General features: G+C 41.5%; 1 protein-coding gene across 2 annotated transcripts in view; it reads left to right on the top strand.

Annotated features, from left to right (window-relative positions):
* The window catches only part of LOC147702835 (rho GTPase-activating protein 7-like), an 892,173-nt gene that overhangs the window by 819,575 nt on the left and 59,881 nt on the right, over positions 1–12,717 (top strand). For both annotated transcript variants that reach the window (XM_086931414.1, XM_086931415.1), the window contains exons 3-4: positions 712–793; positions 8,607–8,670. In XM_086931414.1, the coding sequence (XP_086787540.1) occupies positions 712–793; positions 8,607–8,670 (146 nt within the window). The remainder of the gene's footprint in view (positions 1–711; positions 794–8,606; positions 8,671–12,717) is intronic.

Genomic DNA, 12,717 nt, shown 5'->3' with positions numbered 1-12,717 from the left:
CTGGGTAATATTTGTGTGTGTCTGGGCCGGAGGCACACGAGCCTTCATTCCAATGATAGGAATCTTGTGATTGGTCAGAAGGTGATACTCTTCTATTGGATGATGTTACTGTTAATGGTAGGGACAAAGTGAGGTGATATAAGCTCTTCTCTAGGAGTCATAAGCATGATATGCGTTTTCAGTCCACAACCCAATAGCATCTGATTCAGCCCTACACACTCTGGTTACAACTCACGGACTAACTTGCACAAACAATTCCTCACACCTCTGGTAGAGTATGTGGGCATATTGAAGAACATCTCCAATGGCAACACAAGTTGTTTTATCAACCATAACATTCTTCTTTCACGGTCCTGTGGCATCTTGTCCGTCTAATGGCTTTCCACCCCTAGTGGTCTCTGACAGCACACCTACCTTGTGATTGAAACAGAGCACTTCCGGGCAGTGCTTCTTTTGACTAAAATTAAACCTTTGATGTTTTTAGGGAAACAAAGTTTGCAGGTGGCTTGATTTTCAAGGTTATCTTTCCTAAAATATATTCTAAGCTGGGTAATGGAATGTGGGTCGACTGAGGGGAAGGTGTGCTAAGGACAGCGATCTCTCTCTTCGATGAAACTATTTCCTCTAGACTTAATCTTCATAGAAAACACACTGCCTCTTTTTGTATAAATGTATTCACGCTGAAGAGTTTATTTGATTCTGTGCATTCAGATCAACAGTTCCCGATTAACATTGAGACGGTGAAGAATGACCATGAATTTCTAGACCGAGATGCTTTTGAGTCGCTCTTCAGGTAACCTATTTTGTTTGTACAATGCCTTGCCTCATTTAATCACTTTTAATAAAAAAATGTAATTGTTGTGTATAGATATTCTATGACAAACAACTTAAACGGTATTAGTTAGTTAAAAGCTCAGTGGTATTTGTGTTTAGTTTTAAATCAGGATTAGATGTGAGGGATTGGCAAAGAATGGAACATACACAAAGATAAACTCACCTGTTGAGCAGGAGCCACTCTTTCCATCTCCAAATGACTCACAGGCGCCATTTTATAATAGAAAGGGCGCATACTGATGCTGAGCATAGAATTCCAGTACAACTACTCTCAGGCTGAAATATGTTTGTGTTTTCCAAAACCTATTCTTCTAGGCTACTTTCTCTCTTCCTTTCCTGCTTCCCACCATCTGTGGTGGATGTGAACCAACCTTTTCCATCCTTTCGGTCCTACCGTAACCTGCTTTATTAACTGGAGCTTGTATATTGATCCCCACACGTGACCCAATGTAGATTTCTTTAGCCTATAGTTATTTCCTGCTGTTCAACTAGTGGAACCCTGCAAGGCCGCCAGCCACCTGTGAATATAGCCTTACAAAACAGTGCTCCAGCTGACACATATATGTGCTGCTCCTATCTGCCCTGCCATCCCAGACCCACCCATATTCAAAATTTAGCTAGCCCCATCTTGACCTCTGTCCCATTAGTTTATTACTCAGTTCAGATGCTTTAATCAAAAATACATTTACTTATCACAAAAACATTGTATTAATCTAGTTGGCATTTTTTGCATGAGCTTGTTTCAAAGTTCTTTCTCATCATCCCATGATGTTCTCGAAAATCCCTGGATTGAATTTCTCTAGATGTATCTACGTGAACTTCCTCAACATCATGCCATGAGATGGTTGTTATGGAAACACGACCGATTTACCCATTGGATTGCTTTATAACAATTATTGTAAAATTATCAATCATTTACTATCACTCCCCTTCATGTGTGCAGAATTGCAGTTGAAATCTCTCTCTGTCCACGCCTGGCGTCCACTGATGTGTGCATGCCAATAATTTTGAACGTTACATCCACTACATTTTATTTTTATTTATTTTTATTTTAGGAGTTTTGAATAGCGCTTGCTAGACCCAAGGGTATCAGAGCGCTTCACAGCAAATAGAGTAAAGTGAAAACAGATGATACAGGAGGAAGGTGGAACATGGGGGTTAGGGGAGGGAAGGGAGCAAGAATATGGGTGAAGTGGCATAGGAGAGGAGGGTTCAAGCCAAGTCTGATGATCATCTGAGCGTATTAGATAATTAAGCCGTTTATGTACACAAAAAAATATATGGAGCTACCTGGGCTGTCAGTCCGCTCAAAATCGGTGGAGGAAGAGGGTTTGAGTAGGCTCTTGAATTTAGGAAACGAGGGAGTTGTTCTGATGTGGGGAGGGATGGAGTTCCAGATTTTTTGCAGCGTTCGCGGCAAAAGATTTGATTGTCGTTTTGTGCTTGTGAGTTTTTGGCGGGATGAGTAGTAGAGAGTTAGAGCTCCTGAGGTTTCTGGACTGAGCCTAGAGCCCCAAAACAAATTGTGACCGTTGAGGGGAATAGGGAAACTGGTAGGGTTTTTTTATTCCTCCTACCGAGTTATTCGCATGGAGTATCAGACAACCTTTTGAAACCCCACCCTGAACCCCCAAAACAAGCGCTATAATGAAGCCAGATGTGTGAGAATATGCATCAAAATAATGGCTAAGTGAATAGTAGTAAGATGCGTGAGAAAAATAAAAATACTTAAATACTATTCATCACACATCCCTAATTTATCAGTTTAATATGCAAAACTGCCTTGTGGCAAACTGCCATGCTGCGTCATTTATTAGTTCAGGGTACTTGCAGAGTCATATACCTCTAAACCAAGCAGTCCAAAATTGGGTCACCATTAGACACTTTCTCCTCAGCAGCCAGTCACTCTGTTGCCACACAAAACATACCAGGGTCTTTTGTAGCCTTTTTGCAATAAGGAGCTTGAATTTGTGGAGCAAAAGGGGCTAATGCGCTCAACTCCTGCATTGTGCAACACAGGACAGAAAACAATACTTCTATTTGTTTATTTGGAAGCACACGGATGCTACAGCTATTGTGTCTTTTGAATTTTGCCAGCATTACATTTGCACAAGGTCAACCTGCAAACACACTTCAGCTAAAAGATCTGGAAAAAATCTTCTCTAGCTAATACAACACTAGCATCAGAAAATGACACGATGATTTAGTGCATACAATCTGTTTGCTTCAAAAATAAATTCAAGAACCTCGTGTTAATTGTGGGCTAATACCTGGCCTAGTGCTTACATTTAGACTATGTTAACATGCATAAAGGCCTGTAATGCATGCTATGAATATTAAACATACATAAAACCATGCTCACGCACACTAGTGAGTTGAAGCACTCACTAGCAGAGGGATGCGAAGCAGAAAAATTATTTTCCTGGCATCAAACCTTCTAAAAAGTTCAATAGACTGAAGTGGGCATTAGTAACGCCACTGCGGTTAGGCTGCTAGTATTTGAGCTTTGCAGTGGCGTGTCAGCGACCAATAGCTGCAACTTTCTGTGCTCCTTAGACAAGCACGTTACAGCAGGGTATATTTATTAGCCTATGAATGACTTTACTCAGTGAAGTATTTTCACAGGGAGATAAAAAGCTTGGTCGGAAGTAGAATATACTGGAACAAGATAACGATTTTCATGAGTGAAGCCCATTTTAAAGCTTTGTCACTGTCTGGGACTGGCCTTCTCGGACAATTTGGAATTCCTACCCAACCTCTGATGTGGGCTAAGGGCCAATGAGGTTTCGCCAATGCCGAACGACCGGCTAAGGTCCTTGCTGGGCTTATTGCATGCCTTCACTATTCTAAAATTGGTTTCTGCTATACATTATACATAAAGCATATAGCTGAGGCGAGTGAAAATTAACATATAACACATTTTTAGAGCCTATGTAGAAGGGTGTTTTCAAGGATGTGGAAAGATACGGAACACCATATATTTGCGAATGTGAATTGAAATAGTGTGGTGATCTTCCAACATTTTTTGCCCAGAAATCCAGCCAAGGTTACGTTCCAACATATCCTAACCGAGTTAACTCACAAATACCCATGTTTTCTTAGGTTTAGCAGTTGCCTTATCAACCTATGTTCTATGTAGATGAAGTCCAAGTTTCTAGACATGATTTGCTACTCATAGGTCTTGAAGTATTTATTTGTGGCAAACTCTTCCCTTTCTTGGTATTTTCCAGAGCTGGTTTGGACAGCCCCATGGCTCCAGACTAATTGGGGCAACTTCCTCAGTCTAACTGCATCCTCCATTTTTGCTTCTAGCCTCGCCTTGTGCAACTGCTGAAGCCTTCTGCACTATATTCAGGCCATCATCAGGACAGTAAAGGAGCGGAACACAAATGGTTTCTTCGTTGATGTAACCTGTCCCATATGTGTGCGTATGTCCATTGCCAAACACGTAATAGAAAAAGGTGTTGATGGTGATAGAGGGAACAGGCAACATATAAATATATAATTATATATGAGAAAACACTTCCAATTAAATTCAAGCCTGGGCTTCCTTGCGAAGGGAAGGGGTAGCAGCCAGGCAAGTCAAGAATAAAAGAGCTGCTAACCCCAATTACCTTCTGCGCTTATCAGAGATGTATCTAAATACCAGATAACAAGTATAAGACCTGAATATGACTCAAGGGAAAATCCATTTCGATCATTTCGATCAGATCCTATGAAGTGGAATTAATATTTGCCATGAACCCATGAAATATTCATTCAATTTTAGGAAGGCCTGCCTGCCAGGTCTCTATGTGATTAAAGGCTAAAAACACCCTTGTTCTAAAACCCACCAGAAGGACACTGCCAAATTAAATCAGGGTTAAAACATCAAGTAATGAAAAGCAGCGTCAAAAAAGGATCAAGGAGAGTGCATGCGCGTCAAATTCAAAAGGAAGGAAGCCAAGGTGAGCTGCCATCCAAGTGACACAGGAGGATTGAAAAGATACAGTAATACCTGGATAACTGGGTACACTGGTGGAGAACATTAAAAGGAGTAAAGTTCACAGCCAACGGAAATATAAGGTTAAAATAATGAAAAAAATATGGCGGCATAGTAAGAAATGTCTAAACTGAATGGTGAATAATGGCTAGGACTGCTGGAGTTATTATGTGACTCAAATTATGTGGCAGGGTTGACTAAATTATGTGGTTAGCAAAGGCAAATTCATGCATCACCTCTTGTCCATGAACAAATAGCTTTGCAACAGTAAACTGTACATTTATTACATGTATAAAGCAAGCGCCTCGCCTGGATGCAACATTTTTGCCATTCTAATAAAGTCTGAGGGTCCTTTTGAAATAACTGCAGCTCTGAGAACATGACATGTCACTGCTGACATAAAAGACAGATGACAAAGACGAAATCATTCTATTCACCTTGTTTGCAGAGTCGGACTGGCCTATAGGTCAATCAGGCAGTCCCCAATGGGCTGGTAAGTGTGTGGGGCCGGCTTTTTGGCAGTGCATGCACCTATTTCATAGTCTGCTTTGTACAGTTATTTATTTGATATTAAAACAAATGGTGCCTGTATCAAGCTCCAATGCATACAGTCTTCATACCTTGCAAAACACTTGTAGGTATTTTTTTCTAGTACAAAACTACCCCAATTTGCAAACATGAGGCACTTTTTCAGTCATCTATTTCAGTAATGGGGGATTTGTTCATTTAGGTGCCGGGCTCTATTTTCTGTCTCACTCGGACACTACCTGTTTGAATTGCATTCAAGTTTTTACAGGCTTTGGTCCCTGATGATGTCAAAAGCCCTTCTCCTAGTCCATTAAGTCGAGGTGCTAACACTATCAGGGAAATAGTGTCACCTCGTTAAATAGCAAATTGCAGTACTCACCAGCTCAAGGCGATTAGTCAATTTTCGTAAAGTCCCTCCTGCAAAACTGCACCCCGTGAGCAGCAGTTGTATCCACTTTTGATCTGTCTGAGTTAGAAACATTTTAATGAAAGTCTGGTATTATGCAACAGATGATGGATTATGTGGTAAGTGTGGCAAACTCACATTGACTCGGAAAATGCTACGTCCACATAATTGTTTCCCCACATTGTAACAGACTAGAGCACGAATACAGCTGGATTCTGAGAAAGGGCAGGAAGGTCTCAGCCATTTCAGATAGCACGTACACTGGGCTTCGCAGTGTTCCAGATGCGTTCCTTGCTTAAAGTTGTGTGACAGAACCCCCAATGCATTTACCCCGCATGTCTTTACAAAACAATCACTACCCCGACTGCGACATTACCATAGGTTACTTTACCACGCAATTCATTACAACGACTTGCCTTAGGGGGGCGCTGGACTTTGGAAGAGTATAAATCACTATTCCAACTCCAGTCCACGCAACAGTAGGGAAGGTGTTGGACTTAAAATCCAACACCAGGCCACAACAACGTGCCCCTAATGCAATACGTTTTAATGACTTGCGGGTTAAAGGAATGTGTAGTAACATCGCAGTCGGGTAGTGACTGCTTTGTAAAGGGTCGTTGTTCTGACTGTGGGGTAAAGCATGTTTCCCCCTTGCAGACATTTCCTCTGCATGAAAGATTAATCTGCTTTTCCATGCTGGCTCCAGCCGTGTCTGTGATACTTCGGAGAGATGGGAGGGTTTGGAAGCCGTCTTTCTGTCCATGAGCAGAAGCAGATGTTGTTAACATGAACAGTCTGCTGGGCTGACACTTTCCCAGGGCTGTAGACTCATTTCAAGCATTTGATGCTCAGTTTCATTGATAGTCGCCTGTGTTTTGATAGCATATGTAATCATGATTGCTGTTTAAGTGTTCTTTATCCTTGCATCCCCTTTTAGATTCTCTCTTTGGAAACCAGGCTTGTCCAGGTCTGGCAGCCTAAGGCTTGCACTCTGACGTCATCGGTAGGAGACATTCCGCCTTACTCAAGGCGTTGCTCTAGAAAAAAAATGGCACCAAATATTAGTATACTAATTGAACAGGCAATAGAGCCAAGACATGTTGCTTCTCTTTTCAAATGAGAGAAATAGTGCTTGGACTACGTCCGCAGAATAAAACATATTTGGCCTCCGGGAGACAGTTTTATCTCCCTTTTTTGCACTCTGCCCTTCACCACCCGGACCTCAGGCCCCTCCCCTGAAAACACTTCATCTCCTCTTTACACCCAAAAGATTCGTAGCCCACATCAGCAGCCTTGTGGCTCTGGTGTGAGGAGGAAACCCCAAGATGAAGTGCGTCACGCTCGGGTGAGTGAGGGGTCTTGTCCTAGAAGACATTACTTCCCAGACATAGGATACTTCCTTTGTGCAGCACCCCAATCCATTTAATTTGTGAAACATACTTTTTGTGATTTATTTTCACATTTCCAACTTCCTGCCCATCTTTCTTAACATTGCGCTTAATACAGGAAGTCAATTTGTTAAAACGCACTCGCACTGTATGCAAATGAAGTGACTGAGGGACAGGGGATAGGTTTTTCAGAGATCACACAATTTGGCATAATCTTAATTAGATTAGATTAGATTAGATTAGAAATCTGCTTTAAGGATTCAAGTCTAAATGTCTTCATCACAACAGTCCTGTCTTCTAGTCAAAGTTGCCCTTCAATTGTTATTTGTGGTAAAATCTGGTAACACTAAACAGGAAAAATACTCACTGATAACGCTAAGCTTGAGCCCTCTGTACTGAATTTTCACTGAAAGTCTGGTCACTGAAACAAAAGAATTTTCCATCTCATAAGCCTCCGTGAGCAGACAAGCCCACACCTGCATAAATCATTGTAAACTTTCCATGATTCCAGGATAATCTTAAACTCTTGTCATGCCTTCTATGGGCATACGATTCACTCCTGTTGAGGCTCAAACCTTCTCCATGACTAACCCATCTTCTGTGGTCCCACCAGTGCATGCATCTCATGTACATGGGAGACAGACCTCTCATCTGCTAGCTGGAAGAGCGACGCTGGGCGCAGCCCTGAAAAAGACTCAAGAATGTGATCGGAATCTGAAACATGGTATTTGGTCATTGTTTTTGTTTGGTCTGTTGAGCAAGCTGTTCAGATACTTTTTTGTTCAGTACAGCTGCTTCCATGTGCTATCGCGACAGATGGCAATGCATAGAAAAACTTGTGTGTTGGATCTGTAGTACCTGTGCGGATTTTTTTTTCCAGCAAAGCTTATGTATGTTTTTACAAACTTAATCGAGACTGCAGCGATTCATTGCTTTCGGTTGAGCAGCAAACATAGTAACATTTCAGAAGTCATTTTTACATTCTCTTGGTTCAGTAAGTCTGATTTAAATATCACACTGGTGTGACTTCTCACTCAAACCGGCCTGCTCTCTTGAATGTTGTATTAATTCATATCTCTACGCTAAAAGAAAGAACATTCATATCATGAATATTGAATTTGATCACCAGGCAAGAAAAACAGCATGTTCTAATTAATTCTTGTAGGTGTATGAAGTGTTGTATTTAAATACCAAACTATTACATGGGCTTATAATAAAATAGTATTTGCCTAGAACAGGCAACATTGAGATCTCCAAGCCAAGTTAAAAGCAGTGATGAAATTGGATCTGTAGATAAACGTGGGGATGTCATTGCCATCATGCTGTCAAATGATAGGCACATTTAAATGTTGACAACTTTTTAAATATACAGTGTCAAAAACCTGCCTATAAAATTGCAGATGTGTATTGTAAGCAATTTGTGTTCATCATCTAATGACTTGATGGGTACTTTCTTTACTTTTTTCAGGCGGCTAAATGCACTGAACAAAAGTGCGACGATGAAGGTGGAAATAAGTCGTCACCGAAAGCGGGTATGTGTGCTTTTTTTCAGGCTTTCTTAAATTTACAGTTTAGTATTACTGCGCTCTTAAACCCACATTTTATTTGGTTAATGACAGACATTAAGAGCACCAAAACTAGTACAAGAATATCCAGAAATTGGAAAAAAAGAAAGACCAGGAAGTAAAAATATGTAGTTGCAAGATTTGGTGGTTCTATTGGTGGTAAATTCATACAACCCTAGTGGGAAGTTATGACAGAAATTAGGTAATGTGAGTTGCACCCAACCAATTTATTTTATTTGAAGAGACTCTACAAAAGCAAAGGTGAGGTATGGTAAATCAGCACCTTTAGATCATTATAAGGCTTATTCTGTTGTCCTAGCCCTTGAGATGATCAGCAGTTTTTACTATTGTGGTCTAGTGGTAGCCTTTCACTTGATTCAGGTGAACCAGTACCTGACATAGAGACACTATGTCTATGTACTGGTTCTTGTTGAGCGCATATATCACCCTGGGGTCTCAGCGCTTTTGCCGAGACTCAGAAACAGACGAGAAGGATGACTGGAAAGAGAAGGTAGATTAAAATAGCCAAGTCTTGACGGACTTAAGGAACCTCTTGTGGTCAATTTCAGTGCGAAGCTGGAGTGGCAGGGAGTTCCAAAGAGTAGGAGCTAGTTTCGAAAATGATCTGCTGCCGTTCTTGACTGTACGAACTTTCGGGATTGTTAATAGATGTTTATTAGCAGGACGAAGATTTCTTGCTGGCTGATACATTTTCAGTTTGTTAGGCAAGTAATGAGGACTATGTCCATTGAGAGTTTTATGGACAAGACAGCAGATTTTAAAATTAATCCGCTTCTTGACTGCCAGCCAATGGGGAGCTTTCAAGCTGAGTGTTGAGGGGGAGTGAGAGGGAAGGTTTAAAACCAGTCTAGCAGCTGTATTCTGCAGAACCCGAAGCTTAGTTTGTAGTTCTTCATTTATGGACGCAAATAGGGTGTTCCCATAATCCAGACGGCTGATAATTAAGCCCTGGATCAATGGCATACGGAAAGGTAGTGGGACCCATTTAAAGATTTTGCGGAGGGCATGCATTAGCCCGTAGCAGGAGCGCTCTACATGATTGACATGGTCACACATGGAAAGTTGATTGTCAATCATTACGCCAAGGTTGCAGGCTCTTACCGTTGGAAGGGGGCAAGTACCCAAGGTAGAAGGCCACCAATCATTTGTCCATAGCACCTGGGCATTACCAAAAAGAACAATTTCCACTTTAATTGTAGTAACAAGAGGTTAAAAAGTGTAGTTAAGCTGGGAATAACAGCTAGACTGATTTTTGATAGAACCTGAAAGGAAACCGGGTCAGTGGGAGAACTTGATTTCACCCTCTTATGTGCCAGGGTGACTTCTTCCAGCGTGAATTCAGAGAATTCATTCAGGGTAGAAGCCATCAAAGAGCAATTGTCATCTAGTCTCTGAATTGGCGATTGAGTGGTAGTGTGGGGAAACTGGCTATAGATACTGTAAATTTTTATCAACAAAGAAGGTAGATAGAGAGTCAACCCACTCCTGTGAAGCTAATTGTGGGGGCTAAATAGAAGCAGGATTTGTAAATTCTTTCAGAATCTTAAACAATTCTTTATGGGAATTTGAGGCTTTATTAATTCTTTCCCCAGGGTAATTTTTTTTTGCTGTGGCATGTGATCTAGATAACAAAATGTAAAAATGTATAATCATTTCGATGAATGAGGATTTTTGAGTGTCTCCATGTACGTATGGCCTTCCTGGCCCCTAATTTTTCTATTTTTAAATCAGGAGTGAACCAGGGTGAGGATTTTTCAAAACGTTTAACTATTTTCTTTGGGGTAGTTTTGTCAAGGGCCTGACAGATAGCAACTTCTAGCAGATTGGCTGCATCATTAGGGTGGTTAGGATTAGACAGTGGGGGACTGATAACATGTGAGGAAAAAGATTCCAGATTAATTTTATTCCGGGGCCTACGCCATCTTGGTTCCGTTTCAGAGTCTTTTTGGCAGGTAGATATGATCGGTATATGGAATTTCAACAGGTAGTGGTCAGACCAGAGAACAGGCAGAGATGGGTCAACCTTTACATTGGAAGAATTTGTAAATCAGATATCTAGGGTCTGGCCGGCTGTGTGGGTGGGACCATTCACTGTTTGTTTGAGCCCTAAGATGCTTAAGCTGGAAATGAGATCGATTGAGTGTGGGTCATTGGAGAGATCAATATGATAATTAAAATCTCCCAGTAGCAGAAAATTGTCAGCAGTCAGAACATGTGGGGCGATCATCTCCGTGAGATGACTAGAGAAGTGGGCTTTACTGCCTGGGGGTGGTAGAGTATAGCTCCCATCCAGGATCTCTTAAATAGGCTGTTAATTTTAAAGATACAAATTTCTGTCCAGCATGCACTAAGAGTATCAATTATAGTAAGTTTGGTGTTAGCTCTAAATGCAATGGCTAGACCTCCACCCCTCTTATCATTCCTGTTCACTCTACTCAGCTGGTAGTCATGGGGGAAGGCTAAGGAAATGTCAGCGGTGGAGGACTCATGGAGCCAGGTTTCTGTGATGAAGAAGAGATCTGGTTTCTCAAAATCAAGTAAAGTCCAGATTTCTTAGGCATGTTTAGTGAGGGATCGAGCGTTACAATATAACCCTGTTATGTTGTTAGAGTCAAACGTTGAATCGTTATTATCTAACCTATTGTGGCTCGTTAGAGTCGAGGATAGACCATCATGGATCCCTATGGCATCCATTGTGTGGGAAAAATGTATATTTTGCTCAGAGGGAGGAAATCTGTTAAAGGAATAGAGCTCCTGACTTGTATATTGTAGGTTAGCCATGTGTGTGGAGATCGCCAGGTGGATGTAGATAAAAAAGTTGAGGTATAATAGGGAATGAGCAGTGAGGCAGGCGACAGGTGATGGACGGGCACGGACAAGCGCAGATGGGCTTGCCCTTCACACGCGTCCAGACTGCATGCCTCCTTATGAGCCGTGGGAGTGGGCGGGAGAGATCAACAACAATTAGAAAGCTGACCTCTGAAATGTTGCCAGAGGAAGGACTAACAGTACAGCATCCCCCCGCTCAATCGGCACACGCCGCGGCGGACCGGGGACAGTACAAAGCAGCTGAAGGTTGTGCAAAATAGCACATGGACAAAAGCAGCAGTGAGTTAAATGAATAAAACTAATGAAATGTTTAAAACGAGTTAAAAACAAAATAGAAGCTATTTTAAAACAGTGCGACGAAAAGTAGGCATCTAACCTTCCTTGTGTTACTGAAAGGCAGTGCGACCAGACTGCACGCCTCCTTATGAGGAGCCGTGGGAGTGGGCGGGAGAGATCAGAAACAACTAGAATGCTGACCTCTGAAATGTTGCCAGAGGAAGGACTGACAATACCTCGTCCCTCCGCTCAATCGGCACACGCAGCGGCGGACCGGGGACAGTACCAAGCAGCTGATGGTTGTGTAAAATAGCAAATGGACAGAAGCAGCATTGAGTTAAATGAATAAAACAAATTAAATGTTTAAAACAAGTTTCGAGTTAAAAACAAAATAGAAGCAGTTTTAAAACAGTGCACCGAAGAGTAGGCGTCTAACCTTCCTTGTGTTACTGAGAGGCCTGAACTGATATGCCTGAACTGATTTGGGGATTGGGAACACAGATAAAGGATTTATACTGTGAATCAGTTCATGTTGATATACCTCAAAGAAATGTTTTTGTTCAAGTGGATGATAAATAAAGAACACACAAATAAGTACATAGAAGTGGTCATTTGTCTACAAAAGAGACGCGGTTCTAAACATACCTGGGAAAAGTATACATTTATTCTAACACACGGTGTCGTGCAAACAGAGGGGACACACTTACCCAAACTCGGAAAGTTCGTGGAATGGAATAGAGTGAGCATAAAAACAGAACTTCTCTTTAAAAACCAAGTAAAAAATGTGTAGTTAAGGTAGACTGTTGAGTGCGGCCTTCTGTGGAGGCAGGACTTCTACTTTGGCAGCTAGCAGTAGCTGGGAACAGCATAAATTGTATTGAAAATTCA

Source organism: Lissotriton vulgaris, chromosome 7 (genome assembly GCF_964263255.1).
Source record: "Lissotriton vulgaris chromosome 7, aLisVul1.2, whole genome shotgun sequence".
Taxonomy (NCBI): domain Eukaryota; kingdom Metazoa; phylum Chordata; class Amphibia; order Caudata; family Salamandridae; genus Lissotriton; species Lissotriton vulgaris.
Note: the sequence above shows the minus strand (reverse complement) of the source record. Positions and strands in the feature narration are given on the sequence as shown.